At 45.1% G+C, this 26,169-nt stretch overlaps 1 protein-coding gene across 2 annotated transcripts; it reads right to left on the reverse strand.

The window, feature by feature from the left end:
• Window positions 1–1,723: 1,723 nt before the first annotated feature.
• Window positions 1,724–25,999, reverse strand: LOC139802361 (synaptotagmin-like protein 2). Of its 2 annotated transcripts, XM_071757486.1 has the most exons (16): window positions 25,888–25,999; window positions 23,431–23,582; window positions 18,703–18,796; window positions 17,195–17,288; window positions 16,926–17,019; window positions 15,211–16,311; window positions 13,826–13,924; window positions 11,830–11,921; window positions 11,263–11,364; window positions 9,253–9,422; window positions 8,441–8,543; window positions 7,666–7,827; window positions 6,821–6,899; window positions 6,452–6,551; window positions 5,300–5,505; window positions 1,724–3,416 (listed from the first exon to the last, which is right to left on the reverse strand). In XM_071757486.1, exons 1-16 carry the CDS (start codon window positions 25,986–25,988, stop codon window positions 3,271–3,273), a joined length of 2,895 nt encoding a protein of 964 aa, XP_071613587.1. In that variant the 5' UTR covers window positions 25,989–25,999; the 3' UTR covers window positions 1,724–3,270. The 2 variants fall into 2 exon arrangements, with proteins under 2 accessions (XP_071613587.1, XP_071613588.1); XM_071757487.1 differs by lacking the exon at window positions 13,826–13,924.
• Window positions 26,000–26,169: the final 170 nt, after the last annotated feature.

Consider the following 26,169-nt stretch of genomic DNA (forward strand, 5'->3'; position numbering starts at 1 on the left):
TGATAGAAGTACAAAACAGCAACCAACCCAACCTGCTGCTGAATATCCACATTCTTAGTCATCAGGAACCAAAGTGCATTAATTTATTCAGGTTTTGGTACATTTTTTGACAAAATTTAACAAGCCTGTGAAAAATACAGCAATTCTCTTCCAATAGATCACGTTATTACACAGGTTTATTTAGCCAGCATAATTTCCCCAAATCTCCATAGGAGTTGATTTTTCTTTCCTGTTTTGGTGATGGATAAAGCTGAGCAAATATTCAGTTATGGATAATTAATTCAACCATTTCTTTTCCATCTCCTCTGAGACACTCATTCACTGGGGTTTGTCCAAGAGTCAACAATTCTTCCTTTCTCTCCTTTAGTGAGCTTCTAAAACTATTTTCAGTAGTTTCTGATACCTGTAATATGAACAGTTTTGAGTGGACATAGGCCAGAGATTAAAATTGCCTGACTGGGTAGAAACACTTTCTAGACTCTTGCCTTCTCTCCTGATTTTGTATTTTGTGGTTTGTTTTTTTTTTGCTTCTAAGGTTCCTGAGAACCTCAGTAAGGCATGAACTCACAGGAAGCATGGAAAGCAGTTGCTCAGCTCCACCATAGATGCCAAGGTTCATATTCAGGGACACAAGGGACACAAACCACATTTACTACAGGCATGAAGTCTTTCCTTCTTATGGAACTTTGCTTAACTCATTCTACAATCAACTAGGAAATACAATCAGGAAACTGTCTGGTTTTTGGGGTTTTTTTTAACCAATTATTACCCAACTCATGTAATAACCAGCATGTGCCTCCAGGCCTGAGTCTCTGTTACATGTCCCATTCACAGACAACGAATCTCAGCATCATAAGGCACATAGAAAAAGGCTGCTTAGCTGTGTACTCACAAGCTCCTCCACTTCTCCATGTGCCAGCAACAATAAAAGTGACTGAAATCTTGTTCTGATCAAATGTTTCCTGCACAGTAAGTGAAACAGCTGCAGCACAGCAACTTTTACTGCCTCAGATACAGCTGTGTTACATCTGTGTGTGTGGTTGGGCAGTGTAATCTTTTATTCTGATAAACTATTAAATACCAAAGAAATCTTCTTAAGCTAATCAGGGCTTAATTTCCATAAACAAGCCACCAAAAGATTAGCAAAAATCCTCACTGGAATCTCAACGTCCTGGGCCAAGTTCATAAAAGCAACTGGGCTGGGAAGAAACCAGCCTGCTGACAACCTTTTCCCCCTTTTGCTGTCACCACCAATGACAAAGATGATAATTTTCTGAGACACCAACTCAAAGATTTCCAGCTCCAGTGACGCAAACAGCAGATTTGGCAACATGGTCACAACCACACGTGCTGATGCTGGAGGTGAGGACGAGGAGGCAGATGACACTGTTTTTGTGATGGAGAAAAGTCAGCTGAACCCTCCAGGAAGAGACCTGGACCTGCCCAAGCCAAAGCCCCCAGTGTTACCATTCACTTTCCCATCCACAGTGGGAATTCCCTGGGGCTGACATGTTCCATGTTTCAGGTCCTTCATTAGACAGTCATGATTTAATTCTGCTGCTTGATGGCCTCTCCCTCAGTGCTTTCAGTGCTACGACTGGTACATATCCAAACATTACCTTCTTCCAATTGCAATACCATTTCCTTTCTTTATTTTTTCCCCAGCATGAAAACTGCTGATTATTTCCCAAATGTCCTAAAATAACAAGACTTTTTCATGAAGTTAAGTGTACATTTTGTCACTCATTTATTTACAACCACCTTCCCTAAGCTGAAAATTTATGCTGAGCTTGAGTTAAATAAAATCAATACATTAAAGAAGAATATAGCAACATTCACAGAGCCAAAATCTAGGGCAGGATAGCTACAAAAAATATTCCTCCCTGACATTTCATTTGCCCTTTGGCAAAATTGGTTCATTCTGACATGATAAAATTTCACACCTCTTCTGCTTGCTTTTCCATTGCTCAGACCATGCTAAAAATAGGCCCAAGGAGACCCGTTGACAACTAAAGAAAAAGCATTCCATTTAATCACAACATGTGCATCCAAAATAGAAATTACAAAGCTGCATTTCAAAAATGAATTCACGACGCCCCCTCTGCCACGCTCAACGTGACAGATGCAAAGTTCTTGCAAGTTACTGATAAAAAGGAAATTCCAGCCAGAGACAACTCACTGATAGGTTGACTAGAAAGGAAGGATGACTAGAAAGGAAGACCAGAAGGGGAGAGGCAGGAGATACCCCCAGGCATGTGAAGAAGACCCCTCACTTTGCATTCATTCACTCCCCACTTACCTCTCCTGCCAGCTTGCAACATCTCCCATCTTCCAGTGTGCTTTTTGACCTTTCTTCCCTGACCTGTTGTGCCAGGCTAATGCCAGACTGTTTCCTACATCATTATTTCACACTGAAATGTTCTGCACATGTGGCATTTCAATGGTGTGATCAGGCCTGGAACTGTATTTTACATTTGGGCAAACACTTCAGTTTGTATTGCACTGAGACTGTCCTGTCACAGAGGAATTTGCCTGAGGTCACTGAGGAAGCCTGTGGGAAATGTAGGGAAACAGCCCCTCATTGCCAAATCCCTCCAGCAGCAGGACTGTCACTCCTTTCTTTCATATTTAAGCAGAAATAAATGAATATAATGAATTCCTCATTGTTATACTCCTCAGGTTGCTTCCTTTTCTGCTTCAAATAGTTCCCTCTTTCCTCAGATTCACCTTGGATCTCATTTTTCCTCACATTAGAGATGTGTTATCAGCAGGGACAAATGCAAAGCTCCTGGTCTCAGACTGTGCTGCTGGTGACTTGGAGCAATTCTACACCAAGAACAAAGTGTACCACTTGCAGGGGAACATGAATAACACCATGCTGCTGCTTTAGCTCAACTGCAGCTCTGCACAGAAAAAACCCAAAACAAATGGCACAAGAAAATAGTAAAAAAATAAAAATATCTCTATCTCCTTTTCCTTCTGCCAGTGTTCCCAGAGCTCCTGGAATTCAAAGATACTGAATATAAACGATGAAATAAAAAGGCAAATGAAGTTTCTTCTAGGTCAAAATCAAGTATAACATCAGTTTGGCAACTTCCATGTCCTCTGTCAGGGAATTAATTAACATTAAGCATCTCCAAAGTGCTGTCCATCAATTGCCTTTTTAACCTGACACTTGCCAGCCCCAGGGTTGCTCTCAGTCACCTCGGTGCAGGAAGTTTCCCAAGTCCTAAGGGACATATTCAGCCTTTCTGTGGCACAAAGAAGAGGTTACTTCAGTTTTTTCCTGCCTGCCAGTGAGCGCAGGGGCAGCAGTCCCTCAATCCACTCATTGGCAGCTGACATCATCTCCTGCCAAAAGGCCACCTCCTCCTGGGTGGAGTCCATCCAGTCCACAGAGATGCCATAGCTCAGACCTGGAAAAGTAGAAGACAGCTACAACATGGGAGATAACACAGAATTTCTACTCCCTTTGCAGGAGCTCAAAGGGATGCGACTCTTGCAGGTTGCTTAACATAAAAGGTGCTGACTTCCCCTCAGCAAGGTGCACCCTAAACAACTCCTCTTCTCCTAATGACCTCCATCTCACACCAGAGTGCAGAAGAAGGTGCATGTAATAGGCTCAGAGTGCAAGAACCCTAAACATAACCTGCCAAGGAAAACAATATGGGGTTCAAGCCCTTTCTGGATCTCTTTAAATAGTGAAGAAGGTCTAAAAGGCTTGCTTTTTTCCTTTAAAGGATTTTCCTGGAGCATCTGACAAAGTTCTCTTGCTCCACACTTCATTTGTATAGGAATCAAACATATGACAGCAGAAAAGTGTGGACATTAATTCTAAGTCAATTCTTCAAGCAGATCTTCACGTGCCAACTACTTGGCAGTGAGATAAAAGTCTAAATAGGGATCACAGCTTATCTTGGGCTTGATATTTTTACATTTTGCTTACAAGCTTGCCCTTGTTGTCACTTCCCACTGATTAGTTCACAACCCTCCTGGTGACATGTTAGAGATTGAAAGCAGAAAATACAGGAGCAAAGCCAACACACACGGCTGCATCTGCAAAGCCAACCTTGCTGCTGCTACCAGCCTTGCCCTGATATCCTCAAGGAACAGTTACTCCTTATTGCTACATGCTGAAATCTTCTGGTTGTCCTTCATCTCTCAGATGCCCTCTTGCTTAACAATAAATGGTTTAGAGCCACTTACAAAACTATGAAGATGAACATGCTGCCTGTTCAAGCCTAGGTATGGGGTGCACTGAGAGCTAGGACAGGATGTTTGGAGAGGGATAAACCTCCATGACAGACAGATGGACAATGGGTGCTGCTCCCATCTGCTCTCTAGTACTTAGGCTTAAAAATACTGGAATTTTCCTGACTTCAAGGATGTGAAACCCAACTGAAGTAAACCAGCCCCAGCTAAGCTCTGGTCTAAGTCCTTCTCTGAACTGGAACCTCAAGCCAACAACTCCCAGAGACAGTGACTGCCTCCCAGTGGAGCAAACAGCACCTCTGATGAAGTCTTTCAGCATTACATGGTCTAAATAAAAACAACAAAAAAATAAGAACACCTCAGTATACACCCAGACAACTCTTTTCTTCCAATTTGTGATTTAATTCCAGCAGGTGTACACTCACTACTGATTACCTACCAGATCAGCTACTGCAGTATGCCCTGATTTTCAAATATCAAGTTATTCCTGCTACTAAAACATTTCAAGGGAGGAGATGGACAGAGTGGACAGAGTCACCAGGTGGTGCTGTCCCACATGACATTCAAATTGCTTTCAGCTCTGAGCACTCTTCCCTGGGAAGAGCAGCAACATCATTTGTATTTTTGTTGTATTGCAGTTTGTTTTCCTGTAACAGCAGGAAAGCTCTGATCAGCCCAAGGAGATTCTTGAGTTTTCCCAGACCTCAGAGCTGATGTTGGCAGAAAATGTGGGAGTAGAGGGTTGCTACCACAGTACCAGGGCCTCCTCCATCCCAGACACAGTGCAAGTATCAAGACCCTCACTAATTGGTGAGACTCCCCTTCCCTGGTTTCTCCAAAACAGGAAAATCATGGAATCCCAGAGTGGTGTGGGTTGGAAGAGACCTTAAAGCTCATCCAGTTCCAACCCACTTGCATGGGCAGGGACACCTCCCACTGGACCAGGCTGCTCCAAGCCCCATCCAACCTGGCCTTGAACACTTCCAGGGATGGGGCAGCCACAACCTCCCCAGGCAACCTGGGCCAGGTTCTCAACACCCCAGCAATGTGGTTACAGAATTCATCTGATGTAAAGGAAATCACTCACCTGTCCCAAGGCCCAGCCTGATTCCTCCAAGGAAATGGTTGGTAAGTTTTTCATGATCCCACACCGTCAGTTCAACACAAGCATCCTTTAGATCCTCTGTGTGAAAGCCATCATACACAATGGTGTGATTGAAAACAGGGTTTATGTCTCTTTTTATCACTCGGGTCTTTTGGTAACTCTTCTTACTGGTGTCTGGCAGCACATAGCTTTGAGAGGAGAAAAAATACAGCATGAAGTACAGAATTCTTGCTCTGAAGTTCCTCAGTCTAAAGAAGCCTAATTTCTGAAGAAAGAAGAAATTGGGACTCAACACAAGAAATTTCTGTAGCTTTAATGTGAAATGTCCATAGTACCTGGATGAACTTGATTTTTCTTCAAGAAAATCCATTTTAAAAGCAAACACTTTTAGAAAGAGGATACTTGCTTACCAATTCCTGCTTTGGGCTTAAGTTTTTTTCATACTGACATTTTACACTGAAAAATGGACATTCCTTTCACATATTTCTTTTTCATATATTTTCATCACTTAGATGAAATGCCCTAAGAGGCCACTTCAAAATGGTCAGCTACTTCTGCAGGTCTCCTACTTTCTGCAGGAGAACTCTATAAGGATTTAAAATATAGAAAAGACATGCTGAGCACTTCAAAGCACTGAAAGAAATCTTAGCATCCCCTTAAAAGTTTTTAAATTTTCTGGAACATTTACTGTACCTTTTCCCATACTACAGGAGAACTGATGTTGTAGGCTGCAGAAAAGGCACACGTATTAAATTCCGGAGAAGATCCAAGCAGGATCTAACCCTCTGTGTGGCAAGTCTAACAAATTCCCAAACTTTGCATGCAAGCCTATTCCAAGACAAAATTCACACCTTCATGTGAACACACTGGGTTGAGGTGCAGGGCCCTGGTATTCTTTTCACTCACCTGAGTGTGTGACAGACAGTGAGCGACCAAGAGCTGCATCACAAGGATTTTCCTAATTTGGCCACACAGGACTAACAAGGGCAATTCTTTCCTAGAGAGCCTAAAGCAAGACATGGGCTGTACAGAATGGAAGCACAGCCAGGTGAGGCTGAGAAGAGAGAAGGAAACACACTGCTTTGTGGCTGCCCAGACCCAGGATCCAAGCCAAGGCCACGCTCTCACACTCACCACTTCACAAAGGAGTCAACTCCAGAAGGACGCAGCTGTAGCAGATCCTTCACATCTTTGACCCAAATGTGAACTTCACCAGAGGGAGGATTTTTGGGACCTGCCATTTAGGAGAAAAGAAAAACTGTCATGCCAGCCCTTACAACAGCCAACAAAATGAGTGTTGAGCCCTTCCTCTCTCCCCAGCACCGTCCCAATAAATCCAGAGGTGAAAATCAGTTGCAGGCTGCAGAGAGTGCTACAGAGCACCCTGTGCTGCTCTCCAGGATCTTGCTCTAAGGAGAGTACTCTTCAACCAGCCCTTAAACAGCTGAGGCATTGCAAGCTGCATGCAGGCAATAACTTCTTAATGCATGGAACACACTTTACCTAGGCTTCCTGGAGGGACATACTTAATAGACAAATTCATCACTCCTCGATGATCCACACCGTTAACAGCAGAAAGGCTCTGAAACAGAAAGAGTTAGGATTGATTAAATGATGGGTTCTGTAAACACAGCAAAGCAAACAGCTTTGGAGGGGCACAAATGAACAAATTGATTTTACATGGCTGGGGCAGCCCATTCTCAAGCAGCATCTTTCTTTGTGGCCTTGTTCTCAAACTCAGTCCCTACGAACCAGAAGCCTGAGGGTTCAGAGCAAGGCTGCCCTTCCAGATATGTCCAGCTGGATAGAATTAAGCACCTTAGTTCTGAAAGACAAATGTCCTTTATTTTCTGAAAAGGGATCTCAGCTCAGACCTCTGAGCCCAGAAGCATGCAGGAAGCTGTACAGGATTTACAGAAAGTGGCACCTGAACATTTACCCCATTACCTCTCATTTACCTGAACATTACCTCTCAAGGCACATTCAACTGCATCACCTCGTACTCTGCTGTTTATTCTTAAAGTAGGGTCTCTTTGTGAGCAGAGAGAGGTGTCTGCCATGTCAGAGTTCCTGTTGATTAGTATCAGATCAGAATCACTGATCTATGAAAGTGTCCCTACAGATCAGTCACCAAATGAGACCTCAGGAGGCCATGTGTACAGAGTGCTGATTACTGCGCTAATGCGTCCAGGGCTTGTGGGTGTTTCATTGCACCTCCCCAGGTACAACTCAGGCTGCTCTGCTCCACCACAACACCCAAAGGTCTCAGAGGAGTCAGGGAGGACTTAGGCCACCCCTAAAGACTTCTGGGTTGGGCCAGGAAGCAGGACTGAAGCTGAGATACTTACTCGGGGCTTCAGCGGGTACCAGTTGAGTCTCCTGTTGCTCCAGTCCCAGCTGGCCAAGTCTATTTCAATCTCTCCCAAGAAACTGTTACGTCCCAGTGGGTCATTGTGCCAAACAGAGAGATTTAATTTTTGGATCAGCAAGACCATTTTCTCTATTTTATACTAGAGGAAGAAAGAAAAGTCAGGTTGTTCGAATTTTCCTTCTGTTTCTTTCACAATCAGAAATAAACTACTCAGAAGCCTCAATAAGCTCTGAGATGTTCACACCTGCTCCACACAAGCACTAACAGACTGGCCCCACTCTGAACATATTTTTTTTTTTTTGTCCTGCAGCAATACTACTACCCTGACAAAGTTTTTCTGCTGAGCACAGGGAAAACCAGCACTCCCTTCATCACAGGGCAAAACCAATATTCTTTCAAGGATTATTAACACAGCTGTGGGCATTGTTAAATACTCCTCAAGGACTTGATGAGTACCATCACATAACCAAGACTTTGATCACCAGTCCCATGACTTGTGACTGCAAGCCAGGGGAGGGAAGAAGACCACCCCTCATGCTGGCTGAAGGCAGTGCAGGCTGCAGGTCCCTACCTCATCCACAGATTGCTGGGGTGCAGAGAAACCTTTAACATCTCTGCCCTCACAAACAAGGGAAGATCAGTGTGGTGCTGGCAGGAGGCAGGAGAAGCCTGGCCAAGAAAGCAACACCTCACCTGACTTGCCACAGGTGTCTGCTGCAACAGAAGTTTTCAGAGCATGTACTTGTTCTTACCCGTAGCACTTCATTGTAAATGGGATTCACTGTCCTCTTCTTCACTGAAGTTTTCCTCTTACCCATTCTAGCTTTATCTGGGAGCAGGTAAGTTTTAACATACCTAGAAAATAAAAACTTCACCTGGACACTGTTCTGTATCACCAACCTCTAATAAGCAACACTTCTAAACAGTGACATGAGAGCAAAAGACTCTGAGTTGGCTCTTTGAAGGCAAAACTAATTAAGAGACCTGCTAGGATACTGCCTTGGCTTGCATGTGAAGTTATAAATCTCACTAGAGGCAGGTAGATGCCACCAACATTCAGAATAGGCATGCATCTAGGCAGCATGGGGAGCCAGCAAGGCCTTGAAATGCCCACCTTGATTATTACAAGAGAATAATAATTAGAAAGGAAGGAAGAAGTGGAATGCCTTTAAGCCTCTGTCTCTCAGGGTTCAAATCCAAGCTCCTTTTTATCATCTTTCAAACTACCTAACAGCCCTTTGCCAACTTTCTTGTCATATAGATAGGTGTCTGCATCACTGAGTTATTACCACAGTGTTTTCCCCACGGGGGAAGAAGAACCCAGAGAACCTACTCCAGTGATAAGAGAAACTCTTCATAGCCAATCTGTTCAAATTTAAGTTTGTGGCAGCATTATTTACTAACACCAATGGTTCCAGAACCATCAGGTAGGAAAGTCTCAGAGCATGCATCAGAAGTCCAAAAGAAGACAGAAACCATGATGGAGAAAATATTAGGGAAAAAAATCCTCCGTAACACAAAACTGAGCAGTGTAGAGGTCACAAGTCACCAAAGCATCACTCACGGGTCAGATCTCCCTTTCTTCTCATCCACAACAGCCAAGTCCTTGCACTGGGACACATGAACTTGGAACTCCCGGTTCTTCTCATCATAATCCAGAGCAAACTCCACAGTCCCTTGGGCATCCACACTCCCAAAATCACCACTGTAGACACTGAGCACACTGCCACTCACCTGCCAGATGGAAGAGCAAAGTCAGTGCCAATGACAGTGGCATCCTCCTGACTTGATTTCTGGACAAAGATGACAGTCTGAAAAGTGGATTCCCAGAGCAATAATCTGTGTGGTGTCCTTGACACAGAGCTGGCACACATCTGCAGCTGTGCTCAAAGGGTTGGGGTACCCAGGTTTCACAAGGATCCTAAGACCAGAACTTCAAAGCACTATTCTTCTGAAGGCTCAAAAAATGCAGAAGATTTCTCCCCTAAATCCCAGGACTTTGGAAAACAGTCAAATATTCCTCAGGAGGGGGCACACAAGTCTCTTCCCTTTCCCTGTGCTTACAGTACAAACATCTATCCTGACCCAGCCTCACCACTAAGAAATATATTGAGAGAACATGAACTATCTGTACATGAACTTATTATTTCTGGTAGATACAATCATTATTATCATAATTATGAACATAATTATCATATTATCAATTAGTTTTAAAAATAGGCTAGTAAGAACCATGTCAAACTACAAATATGGGGGGAACTGTAACCATCTTGTTGGTTGTCACGATGAGCACAGAGCTGTATGGAGCAGAAATAGATAAAAGCCCTGTCCTGAAGAGTCACTGTCCCACCACAGAGGCACAGCAAAATGACATTTCTACAGGTATAAATTGGGAGCCAGGCACCCAAGAGTCATTTGCTTTCTTAGAAATAAATTTGCCCACAGGCCTTGGGGTTCTTTTTTCAAGGCTTTTTCTTTCACTGGCAGAAAGAGATGAAGCAGAAACAAAACACAGCTCCAGAAAGATGAGAAAATTTTCTATTGCACTCATCACTCGTGGTTCCTGATGGGACATCATAAAAGCTAATGCTGTTTACAAAGCAAATAATTAACCCTCTTGGCACCTTTTCATGGTCCAGTTATGGAAATTTATCAAAACAACTTTCTTAATTAACCCAGTTCTTCCCTTACTGCCTTTGGCTCTGAACTTCATTCTGTAATAACCCACAGAACATCTCTCAGTCCTTGGAGCTGCATTTACCATCCCATCAGGATGCTCACTTACTGTAGCTGAGAATCCTGAGAGAGGTTTTCAAGAATACTTGTGTAATGTGGACACAAAAGGCTCATTTCTGGCTCTCAGACTTTCCAGACTAGGAAAAGGACTCATGTGCCTTGAAGTGCAAGGCTTTTTATAACATATTTATCTAGATTCATGAGCCCTCCCTAGCAGCCTTCCTAGTCTTTAAATCTCACATATACACCTTGGAGAAACCTAGAACAATGATACAGCAAATTCAAGCACCTTTAAGCACACACATCCCCCGAGCCCCCCCTCTCTCTAAGGAGCATTTTAAAAATGCTCAACTAAACACACTCAGCTCTTGTCAGCTTTGCTTAGAAATTGAAGCCCTAAACCACACTTTTGCTGTCCAACTCTTGAGTTTCCTCCAATTTGCTGATCAAGTGAAGGACGAGCTGGCAGAGGGCACCCATCTGCAGTCCCAGCTCTCTTGACCTGGACCACAAAAGTGTCACTTAACAACTGTGCACCTCACATCCCCCCACCTAGAAAAGGCTCCCCCCTCCTCTCCTGCACGCTGACAGCTTCACAGCACCCACACGTGGGAGCTCACTGCGAACTTATCTAACTCCCTGTGTCATAATTTGAGATGGTACCTGGGGACATTCCTTGAAGGCAAGTGATTCATTAACCATCACCCTTCTTTTAATCATCTGCTGTGCAGAAAGAGGATATTCAGAAGGCCTCCTCAGCAGCATCAGCCCAAAGGCAGCCTCACCCCATCTGACTGCCAAACCCTCTATTAACGCAGCGCGGGTGGTGAATACCTACCGAGGAGACAGATGCCATGTCAGACGAGTGGCTGCCAGTGCTGGGAGTCTTTTTGTGCTTGTGAAACTGGAAGCTGATTTCTGAAGCTGTGTCTGATTCAGTCTGCTCAGAAAACAAGAAGCATCTTTCAGCTCTGCTGCACCAGGGTTTTTTTTTTCCGAGGCGACAGAGAAAAACCAAGAGCTCAGCCGAGCCCCGTTAAGCAGCGGTGAGGTTGGGAGGGTGGAGGAGGGAGCAGGGAGTCTCCCCAGAGGCATTCCCTCTGACCAGCAGCAAACGTCATCATTAACTGCCTCCAAACAGAGCTGCCTGGGCTCTGGGGAAAGGCATGGAATAGCATCAAGACAGAGGGGAAACACTACAACTCCTCCAGGAGAGAAGGGTTGGTCTGAGTTATATAGGGGGGGGGCTTTTTTTCTTCTGGGTTTTCTCATTTATTTTGAACATAATCAAGGTATGTTCTAGAGCAGGTAGTGCTGGTGGCCAGGAGAAACATAGTCATGAAAGCAACTGCCATTCAGGGGATGCTGGGAGCATTATTCCAGCCATTTCTGGCACCTGCCCTACCTCAGACAACAGGAGAGGAGAGGATCGGCTCAGCTCTTTGATTCTTTCAGGTTCAAGAAACTGATGGGGTATCAAATGAGGTTTACTGTATGCTGTAGGTGCAAACAGACAAAAGGCATCAAGGTATCTTGCAGGAGTCAGGAAAATATAAGAAAATCACGTTTTTGTTTAAGGGCACAAGAGGAAAAGTTTGTGGGAGGCACCAGAGAACCACCCATTTGCCCCACACCTCTGTTGTCTGCCATTGAACCTGACCCTCCCCAAGACAAAAGCAGCTGCCTAACATCTTAAAGCTGTTTTCAGTGTGTTTTCAGTCAATGTGTGGGAGTGTACAAACTCCCTCTCATGGCTTATTTAATTTACTTATTATTAGCCTAATGATGTGTATCTTGTTTGCAACACTTTCTCTGTGTAGATTTAGACTAAAACCATCTCGATCTGCCTCCTTATCAAAGAAACCAAACATGCTCAAAGTTTCATCTCATGGCACATTGCCCTCTACAAAAAAGCTGTAAAATACTTATAGCTACAGTTTGACCATTGCATACAACTCTCAAATAACTGGTAGACAAAGAGGTGGATATCTAGGTGAAGAAAGCCAGAAAGCTTGGTATCAACTTAGAAAGATGTTTATTGGACTGCTTAAGTGTTCAAATAGAACATTTTTGTCCTATCTTTACTCAGTAACTCCCTTGAAAATGACTATTTTCATCCCAGAATAACTTGGTTTTTTGAATATTCATATGCATAAGCATGCATGTATATATGCACACGTGCTTAGAATGTTAGCCATGATGATACATTCTTCACTGCTCAAAATGCCCAAGAGCTTCTTTTGGCATGTTCCTTTTATAAGCTTCACCTTTTATATATTATTTACCATTCCTCTGATACTCACTGCTTTTATTTCCAAACCTGAGCCCAGCACTAAATCTGGCCAACCCCACAGACTGCCTGTGACACTGCAGACAAATAAGTGCAGTGCTGTAGAGGAGGGTTTCTGAGGATGAATTTTGTGGCTCTAACTAAACTTCAAAAAGGGGAGGTTAAACTCATGGCTGGCTGTGAAGGCCTCACCACTGAACAGCAGCACACGTGGGACCTGATGCTTGGAGCCACATATGCCCCATATGATGAGGTAGGGTGGGCACTGTCACCAGGTGATGCAGCACGTCCCACACCTCAGCCTGCCCCCAAAACAGCCCTCAAGGGGACCCTCCTGCCTCCCATAACCAGGGCTTGGGATTACTTAGAGGGGCTCAACTATTTCCTCTAAGCAGCTTTACCCTTCCTTCTCAGTCTTCTCATCCTGGCAGCCCTGGTCTTACCACTTTGCCTTCATACCAGCTCTTAGCTGTCTTCTTGGGCCTGCCAGTTTTCAGCTTTTGGGGACTTGGAATGGCTTTCTTGGCCACAGAAAGGCTGCTGCCTTTCTTCAGGCCTCCCTCCTTGGCTGCTTTCTTGGGCTTCTTGGTGGCACAGGTTTCTTGGCCATGGGCTTCTTGAGCTTTGCTGCTACTTTCTTGGTTGCCTTCTCCTTAGTAGAACCTATTTAGTTTCCTGGGGAGAAACTGCCACCACAAAGCATGTCCCAGGGGGTCACTGGAGAGATCAATCCAGCAAAGGGTGTCTGCTCTGGCTGAGGTGAGATGCCCAGCTGGACACAAGGATGGGCACCTCTGATGAAGCCACCAGCTGCCATGCAGCTCCCATTGGCTCTCCATGGGGGAAGAAATGGGTACTAGGTTCTTGCCAACCCTTTGAAACTCTTGTGTGTTTTCTGAAGACACTGAGTAACATACCATCAATTTAGCTGCAATTTCCTGGCTCTGAATTTAATTTTAGGCACCATAAGCTCTCTAATTTGATGATGAAACCAATATGTCACCTTCCTTGCCTGGTACACATACAGAAGGACCAGGGATGCAGAACTCAGGCATAATATATTACTTTCAGGGAATGTAAACCAAAAAGGAGAAATAAAGATGTTACTCACTCTCCGTGGTTGTGTAAATATTCACCATGCTCTTTGCAAGATTAATGCTATTTGCTCGGGCCAGTGCCTGAGCAGCAGGAGAACGTTCCCCATCTTCCTCTGGAATACATGAAAAGCCAAATCAACATGGTAAATAAATAAGCACAAGTGGGCAGTGTGTCAACAAGCATGGGGTGTGTGTGTGTGTGTGTGTGTGTGTGCCTCTCCTGGCTTGTTTGCTCTCTGCAGTTACATTAACAGGGCTGCTTTCAAACCATCAGTGTGCTCTTATGTCTCACTCTGACGGGATGTGTAAACACAGGATTAACCCAGGCCCTAAACCAAGCCAGCACTTGCAAAGAGCTCCCACTGCAACACAGCCATGTGCTAATGTCCCCCTGGGATGAATGTAAAAATAAGGCAAAATACCTGAAAAACACAAGAATGATCAAAGAAATATTTATGTTTACCTGGAGTGCAACTCGGGATTTTCACGGTAATGTTACAGAGGTAGGAAATAAGCCAAGAAATGACCCAGTTAAAAAGGAAAACCTATTAAAAGTCTATAGAAAAATCCTCTAAAACAGGTTTTACCCAGGTACAGAAGGACAGAAAATTTGGAAAAAGGAGAAGCTCTCTCCTCCTAGGCCTTTGCTTGGCAGAGAGCAGAGCTGTGGACAATCAGAGCCCATATGTAAAATCACTTACAGTTAACAACTCTTGCCCATAGTAACAGTCACTACAAGAGCCCATTGAACCCAGGGAAGGAGCAGATAAAGTGATGTTACTATTGACACCATCACAGGTGAGAATGGGGTATCACAACCCAGAAAGATCAGACTCCTCGTTCAGTCCACTTTGGTTGCAGTTTAATATCCAAAATCACTTGTGGATTCACCAAAGACACAAAATGTCATTTAAACACTGAGAGCCAGCTGCTATGCCAAGGCAACCTAACAGCCTGTGTGTTTATTAAACATTTTGCTTCATGTGTTATTTCTGTTGGACTTAACCTCTACCACCACGAAAATTCCTCCAGCCCTACGTTTGAAGAAAATGCAGTCTTCCCAGTGAGTGAAATAAAACAGTACAACAGCTCTGTTGTAGGTAGTGCTAAAGAAACAGGGCGGAGGTGCTTGGAGGGAAGGCAGGAGGGCTGGGAGCAAGGGGGAAGGTGAGGGAACACAGCACTGCCTCCTTTTTTACACCCCCACCACGCTACACAAGATTTGTTTCCAGAGCTGTTTGCCACACACACTCCACCCATGCTAACACTGCACAAATTGCAATGCAGGATAAACAGACAAATGAAGGAAACGTGCAGGATGCAGAAGAGCTGGGTAAGTAAACAGGCTTAGGAATGGCTCTACTGGGATCTCACAGGGTGCAGTTACAGCCCTCAGTACCTGAGTAAACAGCCGAGTCCATTCCCTGCACAGCTCCTCTCCCTCCAGCTGGTTCCCCAGGTGCTGCCTTGTCCGAGGACTCACACGTTTTTTCCTCAGGTAGCTCTCCACTTATTTCCATGTTGTCATGAGTGCCCAGATCAGCTCCTGCCTCTTCCTCATCATCATTTTCACCATCTGTAAGCACGGGCTCTATCAGTATCTGCACCCTGCTCGCTGGGTACTTGGCTGTGTGCTTGCGGTGTTCTAGTGCCACGAACTCGTTTGTGGGTGTCCCTGGCTCAGATGTGCTGCCAGACACTTCTTCAGGAGGTGACTCCATTTTGACAGAAGGAGCTCGCACAGGCAATCTGGATTTCTTGGAGCAGCACTGTGCCACCTTCTCTTCCTCAGGGGATGGCAGCTTTCCATTACTTTCACCCAGAGAGTTAGTTCTTGGAACCAGGCTGCTTTTGCTCTTGGATCTAGGAATGCTGGAAACCAAGCCCTTCCTTGTGGTGGTTGCATAGCTTGGTTCTTCCTCGCTAGAAGACAAGGTTATTGTCCTTTTGTAGGGGGTTCTTGTTTTGGTGGAGACTCCACGTTTTTCATCACTGCTCTGGCCTGGCCCAGACTGCACAGAGAGCGAGCGGCACAGCTTGAGCTGCTGAGTGTCTGCCTCCACCCACCTGGGGTCCTCTGGCACATTTCCCACCATCACAGAGTCTGCTCCTTTCTCCCAGAAGTTCTTCAAGTTCTGGAAGTGTTCACGATCGAGGCCGATATCCTCCTCTTTGCTACTCATTGATGAGATTGTATAGTTGGCACTCTGCTTCCCAGCCTGGCTGCTCTCCCCCTCTTCAGCCAGGGATTTAGGGCTTGCTAGCAGCTCTTTCTTTGTGAGGATGTTCTCTGCTGGCCCCGTGTGTTTCACAGACTGCTCAGATCTGGGGGAAGCTCTGCTTGGTTTCCTCTTAACTGGTATCTTGCTGGGAGTGTAAGTTTCTTCAGATGGAGTTTTTGCTCCCGCTGTGGTCCCTTCAACAGCTTCTCCTCCAGCCCCACTGGGCTGAGGCACAGCATCCTCTGAAAGCTTGGTGGACAATGGCGACAGTCCATGACCTACAATGACAACAAATGCTCATAGCCTGTCCCACCATAATCCCATCCCATATCCCTGGGAGGTCTGGACTGCAGCTTCTCAAAGAGAAGCCAGGGGAGTTTCCAGAAACCATGAACATGTTCATAATTCTTCCACATCTTAAGGCTCTAGCAAGCCCCTCACCATCTGAAGAAAGCCCTGAAAACTTCAGCCCTTCTCTTTGCAACAGGACACAGAAAAAAATCCACTAAATTGTTGCTATGAGCTGGGGATTTGTTTGCAGCTTTGCTTTCAGTATGACAGCTTTCCAACTGGCTATATGCTAGGAACCAAAACCACACTATGCCTTTGAGGCAGGAAAGAGAAGGTAATTTGGATCTGTGGGCTAAGGAGTTGTGAGCCAAGCACTCAGATTAAAAAATACTGAGAGCCAGAAGTTTTAGCCATTGGATTCTTTTTTTGGTCCCTGCTGCCTTAGGCATAATTCATACAAACATTGGCAGCCCATTCTTACATGTCAGGATAAGAAATACTCTTTGTTTTTTATTTGTACACACAGAAAATAGCATCTTGTCTCTTGCTGTTTCATGTTGATTAACAAAACCACCAATGGCTCACTGAACAAAATCCTTACCTTTTCTAGACAAATGCAAGCTGTTTGTTGCAGCCATGAATGGACTTGCTCCAGTGTCACTCTCTGAGGAAGAAGCATCATGTTCACTGGGTCTCTGGATGGAAAACAAACACTATCAGTGTATATAAACTAGAAAGACTTTAAAAATGTCTTTTATTGGAGCACAGACACCAGGGCAGGCAGTCTGTGGAGCCCCTACCAGTAGATAAGAGACTGCATGAAGTTCCAAGGAAAAAGGAAACAAAGTGCAGAGGCTGTGCCTGTACTACCTTGTGTGATGCAGACAGTGGGACAAAAAGTCTCTGCTTTGGTTCTGGCAAGATTTCATGCTCCTCTGGGGCATCAAGAGCAGGTGTGCTGGATCTGTGGGACAGGAGACAAATGGTAGTGATGTGCCTGGTAAAGTGATGAAGAGGCAGCCTTCAACATTTGCTCAGTTCTTCCCAGCTACTTTGCCACTTTTATTTACTGACCCAGCCCAATATAAGGCTGCCCAGAGGTGGTGCCTTCATTTATTTTCTCTCTTACTGCTTGGAAGGACTGAGGAACATGTTAAATGGCCTGAACTTGGAGTAAGGACAAGTGTCCCACTGCAGTTGGTACAGAACCTGCTCAATAAAAACAAGGGTGTCACCTTCTGGGTTTGTAGGGAAAACACAGGAAGCAGCAGTGCCAGAGGAGCCCAAGAGCCATGCAGGAGGGGAATGTGTTTCCATGCTATGGCCCAGGAAGAAACAGGCCACACCACCAAGTTCAGGTCAGAAGCAGAACCAGACTGATGGAGGATTTAGTAACTACAAGAATGATTTTGACAGCAACAGGGAAAAATTATAGCATAGGATATAAACCTTCATGCTTAGAATATGTCAATTACAATCTGCCTGGTAAATAAATGGAAGACACACATATCACAGGCAGTTTATTCAGCTGTTTCAACCATTTCTGGGAGTGTTTAGTGGTGGCTGGCCTCCAGATGGAGAACAGCAGTTAAGCTGGTGATTTCAGATGAGAATGTGTTGTGATTAGGATTGAAAGAGAAAAACAAAGCAATCTTTTCAAGATTTAATCAACCCCCAGAAAACCATTGCTGTGCAGGTAAAGCAAGAGCATCTTATGCTTGTTGACTCTGGATCCTTTATTAAGCAACACCCAGTGATGAGCTGCAAGGGGTTTGGAAGTGTTAAGGCCCATACTTAATATTTAACTGTGAAGAATAATTCCTCCTTAACAAAAAATTGCAAATGAGATGGGAGCAACAGTAAGTGAGTATTTTAATAGCTTCTCCCATAGCCCACGAGTACTGGGTGAGGTCACTAACTTGCTTTTAGTGGGTGTTTCTGCTCAGTCAGCACAACGTGAAATCCTACCAAGCCTTGATGGAGAGTGCTGAGCACTGGACATAGTGGTTGGCACCAGCAGGAAATGAGCAGTTTCCTCAAACAGTTCATTTTGTTTGCTCCATGGCAAAAATTAAACAAACAAAACCATAATTACTCTGAAAAACTAACCAGAATATCCTGACGTTAGAAACAGCTTCCATTTTACTGACCCCTTATCAAATCATGCAGGAAAAGAGCTTTCTGGGATAAGTACATTAGCACTTAGTTATTAGGGGAGGATTGATATTCTGATAATTCCTGGAACAAGGATTTTTTAAATATCCTTCATAACCTATTACTTATACACTCACTTAAAGGCCAGGATTTAATGGGTAGGGTTCAGTTTTCATTAGAAAGAAGAGCAGCAGGCAGAGCATTGGAGAAGCAGCAGCAGTTACCTCTCCTCTCCTATCCCAGCAGTGTTCTGGGGGCAGGCAGGACTTGGGACAGCTTTGCTTTCCAGACCCATCCGGATGTGCTCATCAGTCTCATCTGTAATATAACAGGGACAATGCAGGAATGACATTTATTTGAACTTGTAACAATCAGGGTGTATTGTCTGGGGAAAGAAAAGGCTTGTTAAATGTGTCCCACCAGCCCAAACCCTGGGGATTTAACAGGAGATGGATGATGGACTCCATGGATCCGAGAGGCCACAGCAAGTCAGGATTCACTCCAGGAGAACTCCCACCACTGGAAACCTTCACAGGACATGGCCATGGCTGTCAATACAGTTAATCCATACCAGGACTTAAAATCAGCCTTTTCCTGTTTTGACTCACAGTCATCCGATCTTGGCAAACAAAGAGGAGGCCAACAGAGTTAATGAGGAGATCCCTGTTATTTTTACTGGCACAAGACTCAGCTATGTCTTCTAAGCTCTCAAAGACCCTAGAGAAAAAAAAAACAATAGAAGACCATAACCTTTAGAGCAGCCTGCCAAGGTATAAAGTTGCATTAGATGTTTTGCTGGCAAACAGGCTTCCTAGCTCCTGCAAAACCAAAAGGATTAAACTCTCAAACAGTGATGAAAAAACAGTGTGGTCAACAAGATTTTTATTCACTCACAGCTAGGTCTATTTTAAAAAGTCAACCTACTGTCTAAAAAATTGCCAGATCTCTTTAGGATATATTTAATTACACAATACAATAAAACCAGAGGCTAAAAGGATTCATAGATGACATTAAATAATACAGTTTTGCTTGTTATCTGGTTGGAAAACCACTAAGGCCCAGAGCAGATCAGTCCTGTGGTATCAATGTCACAGTGGTGCTGCCCATGTGGTGCCATCCACCACCAGCACAGTCAACCCAGGATAACCAGGACATCCAGTGATGGAGCTTCATTCCCTTTCTCCATCCCCATGGAGTCCCAACTCCTCCTCCCTGTCCCAATGCCTGGCCCTGGGTGCAGAGAACCACAGCAGGAGCTGCTCAGGGCTGTGTGAGGACCACACCTCTGGCACAGGCATGAGATGGTAGCAGCTGGGTGGCCCTGTGGTTTCAGCAGCAGGGGTAGGTCAGGGACTCACTCCTGTCTGGTTATGCAGGAAGGAGCCACGTTTGTGAGAGAGGGACTGAGTTTTGCCAGGAGAAAGGAAGATGTGCAAAAAGCTTCACTGAAGATCATTTGGGGAGAGACAAGGAGTTGCACAGCTGGTGGCACATGCAGGCCATGTCACATGCTGGCACGGGGTGGCACGTTGAGGAGCATTTATTGACACAGTGAGCCACATCCTCCTCTTCTGCCCCAGACCTGGGGGAGGAGGAAGCCACCAGCTTTGGAAGTAGAAGAACCAAATAGAGTTCCCTTGTTTTCCCTCTGCCCATCATGGATGAAAAGACCTTGACAACCAAAGACTGCATTCGCCTCTCACCTCACTTCCAAAGCCATTTTGTCACCTTTGCTTTTCACTGACACTTCCCCCTCAGACAGAGAGAGACAATCCTCCCTCCCAGCTGGCAGAGGTCACTGCCTCCCATCCCAGCCACTGCCCTTCAAATGGCTCAATGTCCTGGTTTGGGCCAGGATAAAGGTGATTTTCTGTCTTGTACTCAGCCACTGGCTCAGCTATACCTGGCTTCTCCAACCACAAACAAATAGGTTATTAGAACACTATAATCAAGAGAAGCAAAATGCCTTTGCTAACTTTAGGATAAGACAAAATAAGAAGCAAATTTCAACAGAAATTAGTAGTGGCCTGACCAGTTTAACTTGCCCACACGTGTATTTATCTATGTCTGTACACAGCCACCCCTGCCCTGACACTTCAGCTGCTTCACTCATTTCTTACCACTCCAAACCCAAGTCACTCAGCCCTTGCAGAGAGCACAGCTAACAGTGCCATCAGGGCTGCCCTGCCATGGCAAATGGATGAAATGTTCTCTCTCTTAGAGGATTTTCAGCTCTCATCCATTGTACACAAACTCAAGAAGTTATCAGATTTATTAATCTGTGCTGCTCTGCAGGCTGTACTTTAATATAGGGTAATTTTCTATTTTACAGATTTACATAGCCACAGGTTACTAGTGTTTTCTATTACAATCAATAGATGATAATCAACACCAAGGGGAAAGATCCTTGGGGATCCATGCAGCCCTTCCTTCTGAAGGCTAAAACCCTCTTCCAGAAAAAGTCACTGAGCATTTTCCTGCGCAGGCACAAATTGCCACCCCTCCTCATCCCACTTACCAGGCAAAGGGAATCCCAACAATTATCTCAGCTGGGCTTTTCTATGCAGGAATTTTCTCATTTCTCTCCCTAACAGCATCATAAAAGACTTAAATCAGAATTAACAGCCCTGGAGTTACGAACTCGTTGTACTGATTTGGTTAAATGAACACACACCCCTTCATCACCTTGAAAACTGCCAGAAGGTAAATGGCTCTGATCTTCCCAGGTGGCAAGTCAGTGAGGGAAATGTTTGCCTTCATGTGCAAAAGAAGAAAATCTGTAGAGTAACCACTGCAGGGGCTGAGCAAACAGTAGGCAACAGCAAGGTGAAAATATTAGCTGCAGAATCTTGATCCTCAACCAGTGCTGTAAAACAGCAGTGGAAAAAGCAAGAAGAAGGAATAAAGTCATGTTATAGCCATGCTTTACCAAAATAAGTCTGAGAACAGAAAATGAGAAAGAAAAAGAAGACAAAAAGTTGCAAATGTAATGAGGAGGGCTAAATCTAAACATAGTTACTGCGGTAATTTAGTAACATTTGGATCTTCCTTCTGAAACAGCATTAGTCAAGTAAGGTACATGCAAAGACACAGCTTGCATATAACTGCTATGTGAATGATTATTTGAGGTGATAACCTGAGACCACATCTCATATGTGCACATCAGCAGTAAAAGTTCAATCTATAATAAACACTACTCCAAACTTTGCTCTACTGAAATGGGCTGCAAGCTGAGGATGCTGATGCCTCTGGCAAGGCAAAAGGCAGATGAATTCAGTTCATTGCTGGGCTGCAGGGGACAGAATATTCTTCTGAGTGGGGATGCAGCAGAGGGGCTGTTGAAGTGTCTGACTCTTGATGCAAAGAGGGTGCAAGCACAAATGAACATTTTTAAAAAGCAGCAGAACATGCTCTGCAGAAATGGCCAGGCACTCTGCCAAGCTGGGAAAGGTTTTAGATGTTTTGGCATTCTGGAGAGTTGATAAAATAGTAAATTCTATGACATCATGAATCTTTAATACAAAGGATAAAAGCATCTTCCTATGAAATATGATGGGCTAGCTCTGCATCAGAGGCTCCCATGAATCTGTGCTAAGTGACCAGAGCTGTCAGGAATAAGTAAAAAGCAAAAGGAAAATGAGGCTCTTGGTTAGGGAAGTCCCCAGCCAGCATTTAGCTTTGAGAATGCATGTAAGTAATGTGGCACTAAGAGGGGTACACTAAAGCCAGGCAATTAAAGTTATAAAGAGATCCTGGCCAACAGAGCCCACCAAACATAGCAGTGATCCATCCTGCTCCTACCCAACAGCTGAATGGGCAGCCAGGCCCAGGGAAGAGGGCTCTGAACTGCTGGAGATGACATTTGAGTTTTGGACAGATGGAAGATAACATCTTTATCTCACAGTAGCCTTTACTGCAGAAGAACAGAGCCAATTAAAAGGTCCTTACATGAGGGACCATGGCAGACCTTGCTTAGAGTTGTCTATCAAAGCCATGGTTTCCCAGAGCAGCAGTGGCCAGGGACTCACCAGCCATGTCTGAGGCTTCTGAGTGACAAATAATCCAAGAGGTTGTGTGAGACTGGGCTGCAGTCCTGCTGCCCAGTTGGTTGGTCTGTCCCCAGTTCTGCTTTGCACAAATGCTCAGCACAAAGTGCCAGCTCCAGGCTGGTTACATTTGGATTCAAAGAACAATCCTGCTTGTTTCACACAGGGCTGATCTCTTCTGTTCCCTGCCCTAAGCTGACAAATTTGATTTGATCTGCTTTACATACCACCATGAGAGCTCACCTGCATGTCAGCAACACACAGTACATCTACTTGAATTAGGACCTGGTCCCAGACATACTCCTTGTATGGCACAGGAGCCCAGGGACCATTCAGGACCACATTGTGCCTTGGAATTATTCCCATGTACAAAGCTAGGCACAGGCCCTGTCATATAGGTAAATATTTCTCAGGAGAAGAAAGGCAGCCCCTCCTTTTGCAGAGATGTGACTGAGCCCAGCAACCCATAGTCCTGTGAGGGCAGCCTCTGGCTGTTTTTGTCAAATTCCATGAGCTGGAGGGAGGTATTTGACCCACACGTATCAGTTTGATGCCAGAAACTGCCCTACATCATCCCCTTCCCTTCTTGCTTCTGTGACAAGACATTTTACTAGTGACTGCTGACAGATATTTTGGTAGAAAGAAGCTGTAGTGGGGAAAAGGCATTTACTGCACGCAGATGCTAAACAACATTTGCCTTGGTCTTCTGACAAAGTATAATTTTCTATTTGCACCCTGAGTTTGATAATCAGGTATTCTTTTCCTATTACTGAAAGCTTAGTTCAGAATCCCCTTATCACAACACAAAGCCTGATCCCCAAGAGGCTCCCAGTACATGGAGATGCTCATACTTGACCACTTTTTTCTGGTCCATCAATTTCTTAAGATGCAAACTAACATACTTACTTTCTAGTTTGCCCTTCTTCCTTCTAATCGATGCCCGAAGCAGATCTGGCCCCTCTAAGTCTTCCTGAAACCTTTTTGCCTTCACTTCTGAAAACCATTCACCTGTCACAAACTTCTTCTTCTTTTCATCCTTGATGGAGCCTTGCATTCGCCTGAAAGGCAATGAGAACATAATTCATCAAAAAGATCTCCACAGTTTCCACTTCCCCTGAGCTACCTTTGGAAAATTCATCCATATGATTCACCTGGCTGGTACAAAGAAGGATCCAGAGATTATTCTCTGATATCACAAGGGCTAAACAGCATTAAAACTGACTTATTCTTTATCTGAACTGGGAATAGCACCTTGTAAACACAGGCCTTCACCTCTTCCAAATTTTACAAATCAAAGCTGGAGTCACCTGGAGAGGGGACCTGTCCATTTCCTTCACAGCCCAGAGGGTTTGGGAAGGTCTGGGGCTGTTTGCAGATGCTGTACTTCTCTGTTTTATTTCTCTATTAAACTCTTTACACATGGCAAAGCCTTTTGATCAAATCTGATGCAAGCCATGGAAATAAATTATGTTAGTCCAGGGAACAACCTGGCCTCACAATGTCTCCCTAGACACTGCTCCCTCTCCCTGCTCCTGCCATGCAGATTTTGGCACTCAAAGAGTTAGCTCTCCTTCCCCAGCACAGCTTCTCCTACTCTAACTACCTCGGGCACACCCAGGGCTGGTTTTTGGCACTCTGCTAGCCTGTACTTTTAACCCTCCTACTGGTCATTTTGTTTTTACAACAAGGCTGGCTGAATTAGCTGCCTTTCACCTGGCACTGCCCCACCACAATGCAGGAAACTTCCCATCTCAGTCCTCTTTTCAGCAGGAAGAAAGGAACAAACCCCCACAAAATCATGGAGCCCTGAAGGGTCACATTCAGCTGCCTAAAAGCCAGAAGGGAGCAGGTACAGGATAACTGGGCTGGAGTCTCTGCAAGCACTGCTGGGGGCCCAGCAGACTGAGAGGGAGGGAGCTGCACAGGTGCCATCTGGGAGGGTCTCAAGGTGCTGGGCCAGAAGAGGTGTAGGAAGATATTTTAATCTTGTTGACACTGGATCAGTGTAATGCCACTGACTTAATTTTCCCCAGCAGGCAGGTTGTGTTGGAACCAAACATGTCCACATTTGCACTGAAGGTCTGACTGACACAGCCACAGGGACAGGAAGGGGCACTTGGCTCCAACTCACTTCACACTCCCAAGTGAAAACCTTGAGTGAAAGAGCTTCCAAACAGAAGTGAAACAAATCTGAAATAATCCAAATCTGAAATAATCCAAACACTCTTTTTCCCCAGTCTCCACTCCGGAGTGGAAAATTTACTGTATTTCAGAAAAAAAGAGAGACAAAAAGAGACAAGAAAACCATTCTGAAAGCTTATTTCAATTCAAGGCACATACAATGGCATGCAGATAAACACACCTCAAGCCCAAGCTTTTTGTGTGTCCCCACCAGCTCTGCTTCCCCATCTCCCCCCTGAGCAGAGGCTGGGGCATGTGGGCTCCCTGGGTCCTGCTGCAGAGCTTCCCACTCCCCCTGCCACCCTTTAGCATCCCTCCTACACTGGGCTTATGCTTTTGGGTTTTTTTGGCTCAACAGCAAGTGGAAGACTCGCATCCTTAAGAGGGGTAAAGTGGCACAGTGCCACCCCTGCTCCCTGAACAACTCATCTTTTGCTGTGGAGAGCTTGGTGCCAGCTTCCTGAGCCTTGTGCTTACTGTCAACCCAGATGGTCTAATGGCTGGCATTTAAAAAGTGACAGCAGCAACAAGCAATCCCCACCAGCTAGACCTGAGCTCCAGGATGGGCGATGAAGCTGAAGTGAGAGTGATTCCTGGCTCTGCCACGGCTCCCCACAAACCTTTGGCAGATCATGCAGCCTCTCACTGCCCCTCTCTGCCTGCACGGTGGGTGCTGCCTACACACCCACTCAAAGAGTACTGGAAGGTCACAAAGCAGAGAGATGGGGATGTAAAGTCTCATTTAAAAACACTCTATAGGATTTCTGTGCAACTGAGCAAGGAAAATGAGGCAGCAGCTTCATGAGTCCTGCTCAGACTTCTGACACTAAGAAATCAGCATCTTTGTCCCCAGGGATGACTTCCCTGTGTGCCTCTAAGGGCTGCTGATTAACTCAAAAGGAGAGTTCAGTCCTGCCATCCTGCAGAGAGGGCAGCAGTGGCAGCAGTTTGGCTGAGGAAGCAGGAGGTACAAGGAAAAGATCCATCAGGATCTGAGCAAGAGGGAATAGCACTAATGCAGCCTGCATCTCTTGTGACACACACAGGGACCAGGAGGTGCAAGGAAAAGATCCATCAGGATCTGAGCAACAAACACACACACACAAACACACACACACTCTCTCCTCTCTAAAAGAAGTAAAAAATCCTCCCAGGGGAGGCAGCTATTGCACACTCTCTCACCTGATGCGATCCCCATCCTTCTTCTTCAGCTCAGCATCCCTCTGCAGAACCTTCATCAGCTTCTCATACTCCTCCTCAGTCAGGAAGCTTAAGTCCAACATCTTCCCTGCAATCTTCCTCAGTCCTCCAGACAGCTGAAGCAATAACACACCAGGAACTAATCCAGCCTGGACTGCCTCTGTGCCACGGGCAGCCCCGGAGCAGCTCGTTCCGGTGTGCCAAGCAAGATGTGGCTGGAGAAAAAGGACTTCAGAACAGCATGGCTTGGGTGGAAGTTGTGTT

The sequence above is a fragment of the Heliangelus exortis genome, chromosome 14 (genome assembly GCF_036169615.1).
Source record: "Heliangelus exortis chromosome 14, bHelExo1.hap1, whole genome shotgun sequence".
Classification (NCBI taxonomy): domain Eukaryota; kingdom Metazoa; phylum Chordata; class Aves; order Apodiformes; family Trochilidae; genus Heliangelus; species Heliangelus exortis.